Genomic DNA, 15,955 nt, shown 5'->3' with positions numbered 1-15,955 from the left:
ATAAGAGCTACGAAGCGAGCTCCTTTCACAAAATATATTCACACTCGAAAACCAAGTCAAAACATGTGTAACTCCTGCACGTCAAAGCATTGGTTTCACCCGCATGGGCACTCACCACATCATCACTATCGATATGATGTAGTACTCTATCCAGTCTCACCACTTATCAGCCCATTTCCTTCTTGGCTTCATACTCATTTCTGTGCTGATACTCAGCCCATCTTACCAACTTTCTATACCCAGTGAACATCCCCTTTCATACCTACTCTCGAGACCATCCAGCACGCCTTCTATTCCTACTCACCAATCTTATCCCTTAGCCCACCTTCCGCGTTTCACTCTCCAGGACCCTCTCCTCACGATTGCTCTATGTACAATGTCCATGTTTCTTACAGGCGTTTCTTACATCATTGAGTTCTGCATCGCTGCCCATCGCGACTGAATACCAGCCCAATGACCCTCTACAAACGTGGCTCAATATAAATGTTCAATTGGACTGTTCCCTTTGCGTTTTTGGCCCAGCATATTAATCAGGGAGAAACTGGAAATAATAAGTGTGAATCGGAGAGGGGGAGTTTTTCTGAAACGAAGCATGTTTGGGTAAGGAGACTGGTCCAAAAAGACGGGACGGGAGAAGGGAGACGACGGAGACGGCCGGTTATGGGGTGGGTCAGGCCAGGACAGGGAATAAGGAATCAAGTCTTTCTGACATTCTGTGACTACAGTTCCACTGCACAGACGCTAAGTGTGACGGTTTACCTAAGTGTTGACTTGCAGTACTGGGTCTGCGATTATCTACAGCCTCTATATACGGAGAAATGACAGAGGCTACGGCTATGCAGAACTCCCAGTGCAGGGGGACAAAGACAACTCATGATTCTGAATACATTTGCCGCAAGTGTCTCATCATCGAATGGAGCTACCTGTGCAAACCAAAGCTCATTATTTAACTAGGACACAACATCAATATCACAAACATGAGTGGATCCAGACAGCAGCTGAAACTGCCACCTACTTTGCCTACTGTGAGGACAGGATGTGAGATACCTCACCGTTCTCCACAAAGCTTCCAAATTAACCAGAATCACTTCAGCAAATAAGAGAAGGCATCAGCATCGTTAGAGTCCGAGGTTGGTCGTCATTGCTTTTCCCCGGTTACACGGAGCTGCACCTGTTCTGTTGTTCCGGTAAAGACGATCAGTGAGTGTTATTGGAGTAGAGTCCAGGGTAGAACTGTCCATCCACAGGTCGGATCCAGTGGTAAGAGGTGAGGAACCGACCTCAAGTTATAACACTCCGTAGAGCAATGACTACTGCAAAACTGTGCTCTCATGTAGACTCACGGTGAAGAATGACCCCGGCACGTTCGACCCCACAAGAGACGATGGCGCAGGTTCCCCATGCATTTGAAACTAAACCAAGGCATTTTCCCGACGGCACTCAATGCTTGCACGGGTTTGGACTTTCTTCGAACACGGTCTGCGAAATAAAGCTCTTTAGTAAACATAAAAAGTGCAATGAAGACTTCCGATGTAACCAATGTATCACAATGCCATTAGTTTCAATATAATTATGAAGAAGGATAGGTCTGGACACAGGGTTGAGATTTTTGATTGGAGAAAGGCTAACTTTGAGGATTTAGAAGGAGTGGATTGGGACAATTTGTTTTATGGGAAGGATGTAATAGAGAAATGGAGGTCATTTAAAGGTAAAATTTTGAGGGTACAGTTTCTTTATGTTCCTGTTAGGTTGAAAGGAAAGGTTAAAACTTTGAGGGAGCCATGGTTTTCAAAGGATATTCCAAACCTGGTTCGGAAAATGAGAAAGATCTACAATATGTACAGGTAGCATGGACTAAATGAGGTGCTCGAGGAATATAAAGAAAGTAAAAAGAATATTAAGAAAGACATTAGAAAAGCTAAAAGAAGATATGAGGTTGCTTTGGCAAGTAAGGTGAAAATAAATCCGAAGGGTTTCTACAGTTATATTAATAGCAAAAGGATAGTGAGGGATAAAAGTGCTCCCTTAGAGAATCAGAGTGGACAGCTATGTGTGGAACCAAAAGAGATGGGGGAGATTTTGAACAATTTCTTTTCTTCGATATTCACTAAGGAGAAGGATATTGAATTGTGCACGATAAGGGAAACAAGTATGGTAGTTATGTAAACTATGATGATTAAATAAGAGGAAGTACTGGCGCTTCTAAAGAATATAAAAGTGGATAGAACTCCGGGTCCTGACAGGATATTCCCTAGGATCTTGAGGGAAGTTAGTGTAGAAACAGCAGGGGCTCGGACAGAAATATTTCAAATTTCATTAGAAACGGGGATGGTGCCGGAGGATTGGCGAAATGCTCATGTGGTCCTATTGTTTAAAAAGGGTTCCAAGAGTAAACCTAGCAATAATTGCACTGTAAGTTCGATGGCAGTGGTGGGTCAATTAATGGAAAGTATTCTTGGAAACGGAATATATAATTATCTGGATAGACAGGGTCTGATTAGGAACAGTCTACATGGATTTGTGCGAGGAAGGGCATGTTTGACAAATCCTATTGAATTTTTTGAAGTGGTTACAAGGGAGGTTGACGACGGTAAAGCAGTGGGTGTTGTCTATACGGACTTCAGTAAGGCCTTTGACAAGGTTCCACACGGAAGGATAGTTAGGAAGGTTCAATCGTTAGGTATTAATATTGAATTTGTAAAATGGATTCAACAGTGGTTAGATGGGAGATTCCAGAGAGCAGAGGTTGATAACTGTTTGTTAGGTTGGAGGCCAGTGACAAGTGTTGTGCCTCAGGGATCTGTACTGGGTCCAATGTTGTTTTTCATATGCATTAATGATCTGGATGATGGGGTGGTAAATAGGATAAGTAAGTATGCAGGAGACACTAAGATAGGTGGCGTTGTCGATAGTGAAGTAGGTTTACAAAGCTTGCAGAGAGATTTAGGCCAGTTAGAAGAGTGGGCTGACAGATAGCAGATGGAGTTTAATGTTGATCAGTGTGAGGTGCTACATTTTGGTAGGACTAATCAAAATAGGACATACATGGTAAATGGTAAGGCATTGATGAATGCAGTAGAACAGAGTCATCCAGGAATAATGGTGCATAGTTCCCTGAATGTGGAATTTCATGTGGATAGGGTGGTGAAAAAAAACGTTTGGTATGCTGGGCTTTATAAATCAGAGCATTGAGTATAGGATTTGGAACGTAATGTTAAAATTGTACAAGGCATTGGTGAGGACAAATTTGGAGTATTGACTACAGTTCTGGTCACCGAACTAAAGGAAAAATGTCAACAAAATTGAGAGAGTACAGAGGATATTTAGTAGAATGTTACCTGGGCTTCAGCACCTATGTTACAGAGAAGAACAAGTTATTTCTTTATTCTTTGGAGCGTAGAAGGTTGAGGGTGGACTTGATAGAGGTATTTAAAATTATGTGGGGAAAGATAGATAGAGTTGACGTGGATAGGCTTTTTTCATTGAGAGAAGGGGAGATTCAAGCAAGAGGGCATGATTTGAGAGTTAGGGTGCAAACGTTTAGGGGTAACTCGAGTGGGGACTTCTTTACTCAGAGAGTGGTAGCTGTGTGGAACGAGCTTCTAGTAGAAGCGGTAGAGGCAGGTTCGATTAGGTCATTTAAAAAATGGATAGGTATATGGACAGGAAAGGAATGGGGGGTGATGGTCTGAGTGCAAGTCGGTGGGACTAGGTGAGAGTAGGCTTTCGACATGGACTAGGAGGGCCGATATGGCCTGTTTCCATGCTCTAATTGTTATATGATTCTATGGTTATATCCGAATTAACGTCTTCATTTGACAAAATATTTTGACACGATATCAATCTGGAAAATTTACAAAGAAAAATAAGACGTCACAGGACAAACTTTCTAAAAAAAAAAATACACTCCAGCACAGTTAGATTAACATTACCGAGGACCAAAGGGGGAAGAATAATATTGAAAGGGCTCTGCCACCGCAAACCCCGTTTTGTGTGGATGCAATGCACTTTGCTGCCCTTTATAAAGTCAGTGCCAAGGAATAATAGCACGTGGCATAAGATAAAAGGCATATTGACCAATCCTCTGTCAACTACGAACCCTTGCTCCATCTAATCACGGTTACTCCAAACAAAAGTTCTAGTTCACATTAGAAAACTCCCGTTATCGCTAACCATAATTCAAACCCAGCTGCAACAGGAAGCTGCTACATTACTTTAGCCGTGGAACCTTTCCCAGGGTGTTACATACTGAGAGGTTAGGTAACCCTTCTAATAATATAATGACATCAAAGAAAGCGGAATTCATAGCCCATGTGAGCATATGCATTCTGACAAGAAGCACACGCCGTTATACCTAAAGGAAAGAACAGCCCAGTAAACATGAAATAATCAATACAGGAGAAGAATTTAACAAATGTGGGAACATGAACGTCTCTGGAACAATACCCTGTCAACTGAGCAGACTAGATGTCTACAAGGAAGCTTCGAAAGCCTGGCGCAGATCGGGAGACCTCATCCCAGAAACAGAGGGGTCCCCTGTAGCATTACAGGGCCACCTGGTGAATACACTAATATCAAAAATACAGTATAGACAACCGAGAGTTATGTCAGAAACTCCAGAGTGTCAAGGACAATGTGTGTGAAGTTGCTATTGGAAGGGAGAATGTTCTTTGGATATCGAAGACCGAAGGTTGAAAAGTCTCCTGGACAAGATATTATGCCCTCCCGGGTCCTAATATGTGGAGCACGTGATTAGGGAAGCAGAATAGTCATCGTTCATGTGTCATTTGATTCCGGCATGCTTCTGAAGAAATGGAAAATTGCAAATGTCACTCAAAGCTTCATGAAGCGAGAGAGCCAGAAGAAAGGACAGGACAATTAGGCTGATCTCAGTGTCTAAGAAGATGTTTAACTCGATTATTAGAGTCAACATGATTTCTGACAAATGTCAGCATGATTTCTTTCTCAGGGATCGGTTTTGCTTGACAAAACTACTGGAATTCCTTGAGAGATTATCAAACAGAATAGACAATGTAGAATCGGTAGCTGGTGTGCACTTGGATTTTTAGAAGACCTCTGATAGGGCATCAGACATGAGGTTGCTTAAAAAGTAATGATCCACGGTATTGCATGACCGATGCTAGCATAGAGAAAGCAATGACTGTATAGCAGGAAGGAAAGAGTGAGAATAAAGAGAGCCTTTTCTGGTAGGTTGTCGGTGACTAGTGGTGTTCCACAGAGGTCTGTGTTGTGTCCGCTTACGTTATACGTAAGAACTATCTGTGAAAGTGGAATAGATGGCTTTGTGGCAAAGTCTTCAGATGATGCGAAGATACGTAGAGGGGTAGATAGTTTTGAGAAAGTGGGCAGACTCCATAATGAATTGAAAGGATATGGAGAATGGCAAAGAGGTAGCTAATTGAATGCAGTGTCTTCCCCTGTATGGGCATGCATTTTGTCAGATTAAATAAAGCGCTGGGCAGGTCAATTTTGGAGTACTGTGAGCCATTTGGTCCCAATAAGAGGGGATGTGTTAACATCGGAGAAGATGAGTGCAATATCAATTGACGAATAAGGGAACATATTTTAATCATTTTTGATAGATTGAAATGCAGGAAGAACTCAGAAGATCAAGCAGCAACTGTGGAAAAGAGTGCAATCGATGTTTAGGGCCGCGGAGAGTAGGCAGCTCTGATCTGGAATGGAGGCCAAATTCTTGGAGCAGATGCTGATGAGATGAAGGAAAGGAGAAAAGGGAATAGCATTTTTACAGGAAACTGCGAGAGAAGAGATATGGACCAGATAACTGTTGGAGTCGGTATGTTCCTAATGAAGAGGGTCGGCAATTTGTTTCCTTTGATTGAGACAAAGAGATCGAGCAAGGTAAGGCAGTTGTTAAAATGGACCAAGTTTACTCAAGGTCAGTGTGGACGTTCGTGGCCAGTGTGATGAAATTCACGGCCTCAGAGCAGGTGCCTGAAACAGCATCGATGCAGTCATCAATGTCATAAGTGGACAGGCGGCTGGACACAAGTGCAGGACGCAGACACTGAAGTACTAGGGACAGGATGGGAACAGCTAAACGATAGACAAGATGTGGGGACCGTGGTGTACGTGAGGGACATGGCGTTCAAGGCGACTCTGGGGTTCCAAGAGAGTCTTAGAGTTCAGGCAAGGCAGGATCCCGGAGTTCAGGCAAGGCAGGATACCGGAGTTCAGAGGAGTTTTATGGAGGTCCGGCTGGGTCTAGGACTTCTGGCAGAATCTTGGAGTTCTCTGGGGGAGCCGCATAACTTCTAGGCAGGGCCCAGACCTCCGAAGAAGGAACACGGGCCCTGCGCAGGTGGCAGGGCACATGGGTAGCTTGCGGAGCACAACACGAATGCAGCAAGGGGTAGGAAGGGGCAGAGTCCCCCGTCGGGCAACAGCAGTCCGGCCAGGTTTGCCCAACGGAGGCAAGGGATAGAAAGGAAACCTCGCCAGACTTACTCGAAAAATTCGTCTTTAACGATGGTACTCCAAGCCAGGGCAAACCCGAGGAGCAGGATAAGCAGTACAACCAGGGGTGAGCAGGATAGGCAAGACAACCAGGGGTGAGCAGGATAAGCAGGACAACCAGGGGTGAGCAGGATAGGCAGGACAACCAGGGGTGAGCAGGATAGGCAGGACAACCAGGGGTGAGCAGGATAAGCAGGACAACCAGGGGTGAGCAGGATAAGCAGGACCACCAGGGGTGAGCAGGATAAGCAGGACAACCAGGGGTGAGAAGGATAAGCAGGACAACCAGGGGTGAGCAGGATAAGCAGGACAACCAGGTGTGAGCAGGATAAGCAGGACAACCAGGGGTGAGCAGGATAGGCAAGACAACCAGGGGTGAGCAGGATAAGCAGGACAACCAGGGGTGAGCAGGATAAGCAGGACAACCAGGGGTGAGCAGGATAGGCAGGACAACCAGGGGTGAGCAGGATAGGCAGGACAACCAGGGGTGAGCAGGATAAGCAGGACAACCAGGGGTGAGCAGGATAGGCAGGACAACCAGGGGTGAGCAGGATAAGCAGGACAACCAGGGGTGAGGAGGATAAGCAGTACAACCAGGGGTGAGCAGGATAGGCAGGACAACAAGGGGTGAGCAGGATAGGCAGGACAACCAGGGGTGAGCAGGATAAGCAGGACAACCAGGGGTGAGCAGGATAAGCAGGACAACCAGGGGTGAGCAGGATAAGCAGGACAACCAGGGGTGAGCAGGATAGGCAGGACAACCAGGGGTGAGCAGGATAAGCAAGAAAACCAGGGGTGAGCAGGATAGGCAGGACAACCAGGGGTGAGAAGGATAAGCAAGACAACCAGGGGTGAGCAGGATAAGCGGGACAACCAGGGGTAAGCAGGATAAGCAGGACAACCAGGGGTGAGCAGGATAGGCAGGACAACCAGGGGTGAGCAGGATAAGCAGGACAACCAGGGGTGAGCAGGATAGGCAGGACAAGCAGGGGTGAGCAGGATAAGCAGGACAACCAGGGGTGAGCAGGATAGGCAGGACAACCAGGGGTGAGCAGGATAAGCAGGACAACCAGGGGTGAGCAGGATAAGCAGGACAACCAGGGGTGAGGAGGATAAGCAGTACAACCAGGGGTGAGCAGGATAGGCAGGACAACCAGGGGTGAGCAGGATAAGCAGGACAACCAGGGGTGAGCAGGATAAGCAGGACAACCAGGGGTGAGCAGGATAAGCAGGACAACCAGGGGTGAGCAGGATAAGCAGGACAACCCGGGGTGAGCAGGATAGGCAGGACAACCAGGGGTGAGCAGGATAAGCAAGACAACCAGGGGTGAGCAGGATAGGCAGGACAACCAGGGGTGAGCAGGATAAGCAGGACAACCAGGGGTGAGCAGGATAGGCAGGACAACCAGGGGTGAGCAGGATAAGCAGGACAACCAGGGGTGAGCAGGATAGGCAGGACAACCAGGGGTGAGCAGGATAAGCAGGACAACAAGGGCTGAGGAGGATAAGCAGGACAACCAGGAGTGAGCAGAATAGGCAGGACAATCAGGGGTGAGGAGGATAGGCAGGACAACCAGGGGTGAGCAGGATAAGCAGGACAACCAGGGGTGAGGAGGATAAGCAGGACAACCAGGGGTGAGCAGAATAGGCAGGACAACCAGGGGTGAGGAGGATAAGCAGGACAACCAGGGGTGAGGATGATAAGCAGGACAACCAGGGGTGAGGATGATAAGCAGGACAACCGGGGTGAGCAGGATAATCAGGACAACCAGGGGTGAGCAGGATACACAGGACAACCAGGGGTTAGCAGGATAAGCAGGACAAACAGGGGTGAGCAGGATAAGCAGGACAACCAGGGGTGAGCAGGATAAGCAGGACAACCAGGGGTGAGGAGTATAAACAGGACAACCAGGGGTGAGCAGGATAAGCAGGACAACCAGGGGTGAGCAGGATAAGCAGGACAACCAGGGGTGAGCAGGATAAACAGGACAACCAGGGGTGAGCAGGATAAGCAGGACAACCAGGGGTGAGCAGGATAAACAGGACAACCAGGGGTGAGCAGGATAAGCAGGACAACCAGGGGTGAGCAGGATAAGCAGGACAACCAGGGGTGAGCAGGATAAGCAGGACAACCAGGGGTGAGCAGGATAAACAGGACAACCAGGGGTGAGCAGGATAGGCAAGACAAAAAGGGGTGAGCAGGATAAACAGGACAACCAGGGGTGAGCAGGATAAGCAGGACAACCAGGGGTGGGCAGGATAAACAGGACAACCAGGGGTGAGCAGGATAGGCAAGACAAAAAGGGGTGAGCAGGATAAGCAGGACAACCAGGGGTGAGCAGGATAAGCAGGACAACCAGGGGTGAGCAGGATAAGCAGGACAACCAGGGGTGAGCAGGATAAGCAGGACAACCAGGGGTGAGCAGGATAAGCAGGACAACCAGGGGTGAGCAGGATAAACAGGACAACCAGGGGTGAGCAGGATAGGCAAGACAACCAGGGGTGAGCAGGATAGGCAAGACAACCAGGGGTGAGCAGGATAAGCAGGCCAACCAGGGGTGAGCAGGATAAGCAGGACAACCAGGGGTGAGCAGGATAGTCAGGACAACCAGGGGTGAGCAGGATAAGCAGGACAACCAGGGGTAAGCAGGATAGACAGGACAACCAGGGGTGAGCAGGATAAGCAGGACAACCAGGGGTAAGCAGGATAAACAGGACAACCAGGGGTGAGCAGGATAGGCAGGACAACCAGTGGTGAGCAGGATAGGTAGGACAACCAGGGGTGAGCAGGCTAAGCAGGACAACCAGGGGTGAGCAGGATAGGCAGGACAACCAGGGGTGAGCAGGATAAGCAGGACAACCAGGGGTGAGCAGGATAGGAAGGACAACCAGGGGTGAGCAGGATAGACAGGACAACCAGGGGTGAGCAGGATAAGCAGGACAACCAGGGGTGAGCAGGATAGGCAGGACAACCAGGGGTGAGCAGGATAAGCAGGACAACCAGGGGTGAGCAGGATAAGCAGGACAACCAGGGGTGAGCAGGATAAGCAGGACAACCAGGGGTGAGCAGGATAGGCAGGACAACCAGGGGTGAGCAGGATAAGCAGGACAACCAGGGGTGTGCAGGATATGCAGGACAACCAGGGGTGAGCAGGATAGACAGGACAACCAGGGGTGAGCAGGATAAGCAGGACAACCAGGGGTGAGCAGGATAAGCAGGACAACCAGGGGTGAGCAGGATAAGCAGGACAACCAGGAGTGAGCAGGATAAGCAGGACAACCAGGGGTGAGCAGGATAGGCAGGACAAGCAGGGGTGAGCAGGATAAGCAGGACAACCAGGGGTGAGCAGGATAGACAGGACAACCAGGGGTGAGCAGGATAAGCAGGACAACCAGGGGTGAGCAGGATAAGCAGGACAACCAGGGGTGAGCAGGATAAGCAGGACAACCAGGGGTGAGCAGGATAGGCAGGATAACCAGGAGTGACCAGGATAAGCAGGACAACCAGGAGTGAGCAGGATAAGCAGGACAACCAGGGGTGAGCAGGATAAGCAGGACAACCAGCGGTGAGCAGGATAAGCAGGACAACCAGGGGAGAGCAGGATAGGCAGGACAACCAGGGGTGAGCAGGATAGGCAGGACAACCAGGGGTGAGCAGGATAGGCAGGATAACCAGGAGTGAGCAGGATAGTCAAGACAAACAGGTGTGAGCAGGATAAACAGGACAACCAGGGGTGAGCAGGATAGGCAGGATAACCAGGAGTGACCAGGATAAGCAGGACAACCAGGAGTGAGCAGGATAAGCAGGACAACCAGGAGTGAGCAGGATAAGCAGGACAACCAGGATTGAGCAGGATAGGCAGGACAACCAGGAGTGAGCAGGATAAGCAGGACAACCTGGAGTGAGCAGGATAAACAGGACAACCTGGGGTGAGCAGGATAGGCAGGACAACCAGGGGTGAGCAGGATAAGCAGGACAACCAGGGGTGAGCAGGATAAGCAGGACAACCAGGGGTGAGCAGGATAAGCAGGACAACCAGGGGTGAGCAGGATAAGCAGGACAACCAGGAGTGAGCAGGATAAGCAGGACAACCAGGGGTGAGCAGGATAGGCAGGACAAGCAGGGGTGAGCAGGATAAGCAGGACAACCAGGGGTGAGCAGGATAAGCAGGACAACCAGGGGTGAGCAGGATAAACAGGACAACCAGGGGTGAGCAGGATAAACAGGACAACCAGGGGTGAGCAGGATAAACAGGACAACCAGGGGTGAGAAGGATAAGCAGGACAAGCAGGGGTGAGCAGGATAAGCAGGACAACCAGGGGTGAGCAGGATAAGCAGGACAACCAGGGGTGAGCAGGATAAACAGGACAACCAGGGGTGAGCAGGATAAACAGGACAACCAGGGGTGAGCAGGATAAACAGGACAACCAGGGGTGAGAAGGATAAGCAGGACAACCAGGGGTGAGCAGGATAAGCAGGACAACCAGGGGTGAGCAGGATAGGCAGGATAACCAGGAGTGACCAGGATAAGCAGGACAACCAGGAGTGAGCAGGATAAGCAGGACAACCAGGGGTGAGCAGGATAAGCAGGACAACCAGCGGTGAGCAGGATAAGCAGGACAACCAGGGGAGAGCAGGATAGGCAGGACAACCAGGGGTGAGCAGGATAGGCAGGATAACCAGGAGTGAGCAGGATAGTCAAGACAAACAGGTGTGAGCAGGATAAACAGGACAACCAGGGGTGAGCAGGATAGGCAGGATAACCAGGAGTGACCAGGATAAGCAGGACAACCAGGAGTGAGCAGGATAAGCAGGACAACCAGGAGTGAGCAGGATAAGCAGGACAACCAGGATTGAGCAGGATAGGCAGGACAACCAGGAGTGAGCAGGATAAGCAGGACAACCTGGAGTGAGCAGGATAAGCAGGACAACCAGGGGTGAGCAGGATAAGCAGGACAACCAGGGGTGAGCAGGATAGGCAGGACAACCAGGGGTGAGCAGGATAAGCAGGACAACCAGGGGTGAGCAGGATAAGCAGGACAACCAGGAGTGAGCAGGATAGGCAGGACAACCAGGGGTGAGCAGGATAAGCAGGACAACCAGGGGTGAGCAGGATAAGCAGGACAACCAGGGGTGAGCAGGATAAGCAGGACAAACAGGGGTGAGCAGGATAAGCAGGACAACCAGGGGTGAGCAGGATAGGCAGGACAACCAGGGGTGACCAGGATAAGCAGGACAACCAGGGGTGAGCAGGATAAGCAGGACAACCAGGGGTGAGCAGGATAGGCAGGACAACCAGGGGTGAGCAGGATAAGCAGGACAACCAGGGGTGAGCAGGATAAGCAGGACAACCAGGAGTGAGCAGGATAGGCAGGACAACCAGGGGTGAGCAGGATAAGCAGGACAACCAGGGGTGAGCAGGATAAGCAGGACAACCAGGGGTGAGCAGGATAGACAAGACAACCAGGGGTGAGCAGGATAGGTAGGACAACCAGGAGTGAGCAGGATAAGCAGGACAACCAGGGGTGAGCAGGATAAGCAGGACAACCAGGGGTGAGCAGGATAGGTAGGACAACCAGGGGTGAGCAGGATAGGCAGGACAACCAGGGGTGAGCAGGATAAGCAGGACAACCAGGGGTGACCAGGATAGGCAGGACAACCAGGAGTGAGCAGGATAAGCAGGACAACCAGGGGTGAGGAGGATAAGCAGGACAACCAGGGGTGACCAGGATAGGCAGGACAACCAGGAGTGAGCAGGATAAGCAGGACAACCAGGGGTCAGCAGGATAGGTAGGACAACCAGGGGTGACCAGGATAAGCAGGACAACCAGGGGTGAGCAGGATAGGCAGGACAACCAGGGGTGAGCAGGATAAGCAGGACAACCAGGGGTGAGCAGGATAAGCAGGACAACCAGGGGTGAGCAGGATAGGCAGGACAACCAGGGGTGAGCAGGATAGGTAGGACAACCAGGGGTGAGCAGGATAGGCAGGACAACCAGGGGTGACCAGGATAAGCAGGACAACCAGGGGTGAGCAGGATAAGCAGGACAAGCAGGCGTGAGCAGGATAGGCAAGACAACCAGGGGTGAGCAGGATAGTCAAGACAACCAGTGGTGAGCAGGATAAGCAGGACAACCAGGGGTGAGCAGGATAGGCAAGACAACCCCCCAACTCCACTCAGTCCCTGAGGCCCCTCTATACACCGACAGCCGATGGGCATCATGGGCGCCACCTTGAGCCCCAACAAGCCAAGATGATCCACAGGTGTGACTAATTAGGCTCAAGGGTGAAAGGCGGACGGCTATAAGACCCGGAGTCCGTGGCCCGGACCAAGAACCGGAACACCAGCTCGGGACCGGAGCATAACACATCAATGTTCTGGAGGAACAAGATATGGAACATTTCTGGTGAAGTCTTGGAATAGGGACGTAGCCAATGTCCAACACACGAGCTTGGATAATGCAGACGGAGCCAAAGGAAACATTGTTGAGGGTGAGGGCCAATTCTAACAGACAGAGGAAAGTGGTAGTGGATCGGGGGTAGAAGTGTATTGGGAATGATCATTCATGGTGTAAATGAGGTAATCGTGGCCACGGAGTTGAACGCTAGAAAGAAGATCGCGAGCATGAGAAGTTTCACCGATACAGATTGGAAGGGAATGACCGAGGAAGACAAAATCGAGTCGAGCTATGAGCATAAGAGTGCAGTGGGTCAGGAGCAGGCAGAGATAATATGCCTACCCAACACAGTCAGGATTGTGGATCTTGGGGTATTGGGTCAAGGTAAGCAGTTGTGGGCGAATGATCCGTGAGTGGATGGGAGATCTCCAGAACTGATGAGGTCAGTAATGGTGTCAGAGACAGTTTTATGTAGTTCTGGAGCGGGGTCCTCCTCATGTGGTAAGGATGAGGAGATGCTGGATTTCACAAGTTCACTCGGAAACAGTCTAACAGCACATCCTTTGTCTGGGGGTTTGATTGTAAATTTGGGATATGCACAGAGAGAGCGGAGTTCAGAATCGGTAAGGTTTGAGGAGGAATGAGCTGTGCCAGTGTGGCTGATTGATGTCTCGTCGGGAATTCCGGATTAAAACATCCAGAGCAGGGCAACAAACCAGATCGATATGTCGAAGGAGGAGGTTTGCGGAAGGGAGAATGGGACATCAGTGCGTCGAGTGGGAAGGGAAACACATTGTATTTTTATTTTACTGTTAACACTGCTTTAGACAATTTGGACTTTGTCTGATAAAAATGACTCTGCCTTCTTAGGGTCAAATTGTACAATCAAATAAATACATAAAACAAAGTTGTTTGCATCATTTTTCTAGATGATTTTACATCAGAAATTAGAAATAGTGTGCAGTCGACGTTCTGGGTGAGGAACTTGGTTCTCGGCCTGTAGGAAGGGTCTCTGCATGTTTGAGAATTTTTTTTAATCCAACATAAGGCCACTAAGAAAGCCGTACGAATCCAAAAGAATAAACATGAGGGCAAACTGACCAATAATATAAAGTAGAATGCTAAAAGTTTGTTTTTCAGTTATATAATGTGTAAAAGGGCGGGTGAGAGTTGAAACTGGACTACTGGAAATAAAGCTGGTGATGCAGTAATGGGGGATAAAGAAATGGCATATGAAGCTCATGAGTACTTTTGTGAAAGACTTTAACAATGTTCCTGAAGACCGTGAGTGCCAGGGAGCATGAGTGAGTGCCTTTTCTATTACAAAGGAAAAAGCGCCAAAGAAACGCAAAGGTCTTAAATAGAACAAGTGGACCATATAGCTGACATCCCACAGTTCTGAAAGAGGTTGCCGAAGAGATAGTGGATGCAGTGGTTATCATTTTTCAAGAATCACTGGATTCTGTTATGGTTCCGGAGGAATGTCAAATTGCAAATGTCTCTGCACTCTTTAAAAAGGGAGGAAGGCAAATAAAGAAGGAAATTATAGGCCCGTTAGGCTACCCTGCCTGACAAATCTGACAGGGTTCCTCGAGGACGTAACAATTAGCATGAAAAAAATGAATGGAGGTGGATGTCTTTGGCACAAATGTAACCCTCAGGCTCGCCCAGCTCCTGTTCATCTAGGGGAGTCGGCCTTCAGCCCCGCCAAACTGGGTAATCACGTTGTGTGGATGTTGTGCAATGTACCCCCAGCTACAAACCCACAACACAAAATACCAGATAGAACACCATATGCAATTAAATGATAGAACGTTATGAATATAGTACTGAAAATAAAAAAAGTGCCCAAGTCAAGACAAAGTCACGTTTGAGCTCACTCAGTAGTCATTCTTCCACCATCGGTCTCCTCCAAGCGTCGCCGAACTTCGGACTTCCACATCCCAGTCCACTCCGCCTGGTGGTCTACCCGCTCTCTCCACACGCGTCCTCCCTCTTCATCTCTCCTCGACAAAAAACCGCGAAGACAACGTCCTTCCTGATACACAAGACAAAGCAACAATCTCCGATGGGCTAACAGGCATAACCCAAACATTGCTGCTACAGAGAAACAATTACTTCAGCAGGGAACATTACTGAGAAGCCATTACTTTTGCCTTAGCAGTGAAACATTTGAAAGAAGTTATTACACAGAAACATAGAAAGCCTATAGCACAATACAGGCCTTTCAGCCTACAACGCTGCCCCGAACATGTCCTTACCTTAGAATCCACTGAGGTTATCCATAGCCCTCTAATTTTCTAAGCTCCATATACCTATCCAGAAGTCTCTTAAATGACACTATCATTTCCGCCTCCACGATCGTCGTCGACTGCCCATTCCGCGCACTCACCTTCACTGTGTAAATAAACATACACCTGGCATCTCCTCTGTACCTACCTCCAAACACATTACAACTGTGCCCTCTCGTGCTGGCATTTCAGCCCTGGGAAAAAGCCTTGGCTATCCACACGATAAATGCCCTTCATCATCTTATACACCTCTATCAGATCACCTCTCATCCTCCGTCCCTCCAAGGAGAAAAGGCCGAGTTCACTCTAACAATTCTCATAAATTATGCCCTCCAATCCGGGTAATCCAGGTAGCATTACCTCTCGGCTCCTAAACTTGATCCCACGATTGGTGAAGGCCAATACACAGTCTGCCTTCTTAACCACAGAGTAAACCTGCGCAGCAGCTTTGAGTTCCCTATGGACTCGGACGGCAAGATCCCACTGATCCTCCACACTGCCAAGAATCTTACGGTTAATACTATATACTGCCATCCTACCAAAATGATTATCTGGGATGAACATCATCTGTCATTTTGCAGCTCAGTTTTACATCCTATCAATCTCCCACTGTAATCATTGACGGCCCTCCAAACTATCCACAACACCACCAAACTTTGTGTTATCAGCAAATTTACTAACCCAACCCTCCACTTCCTCATCCAGATCATCTATAAGGATCGTGAAGATTAGGGGTCCCCCAACAGATCACTGAGACACACCACTGG

General features: G+C 49.0%; 1 protein-coding gene across 2 annotated transcripts in view; it reads right to left on the bottom strand.

Annotated features, from left to right (window-relative positions):
* LOC140721815 (uncharacterized) overlaps positions 1 to 14,929 on the bottom strand; it is a 51,987-nt gene extending 37,058 nt beyond the window's left edge. The window contains exon 1 of one of the 2 annotated variants that reach the window (XM_073036622.1): positions 14,778 to 14,929. In XM_073036622.1, the coding sequence (XP_072892723.1) occupies positions 14,778 to 14,839 (62 nt within the window). In that variant the 5' untranslated portion in view covers positions 14,840 to 14,929. The remainder of the gene's footprint in view (positions 1 to 14,777) is intronic. The other variant, XM_073036624.1, reaches the window with a different exon arrangement.
* Between the last annotated feature and the right edge of the window lie 1,026 nt (positions 14,930 to 15,955).

The sequence above is a fragment of the Hemitrygon akajei genome, unplaced genomic scaffold (assembly GCF_048418815.1).
Source record: "Hemitrygon akajei unplaced genomic scaffold, sHemAka1.3 Scf000062, whole genome shotgun sequence".
Taxonomy (NCBI): Eukaryota; Metazoa; Chordata; class Chondrichthyes; order Myliobatiformes; family Dasyatidae; genus Hemitrygon; species Hemitrygon akajei.
The sequence above is the reverse complement of the archived record's forward strand: the minus strand, read 5'-3'. Positions and strand labels throughout refer to the sequence as shown.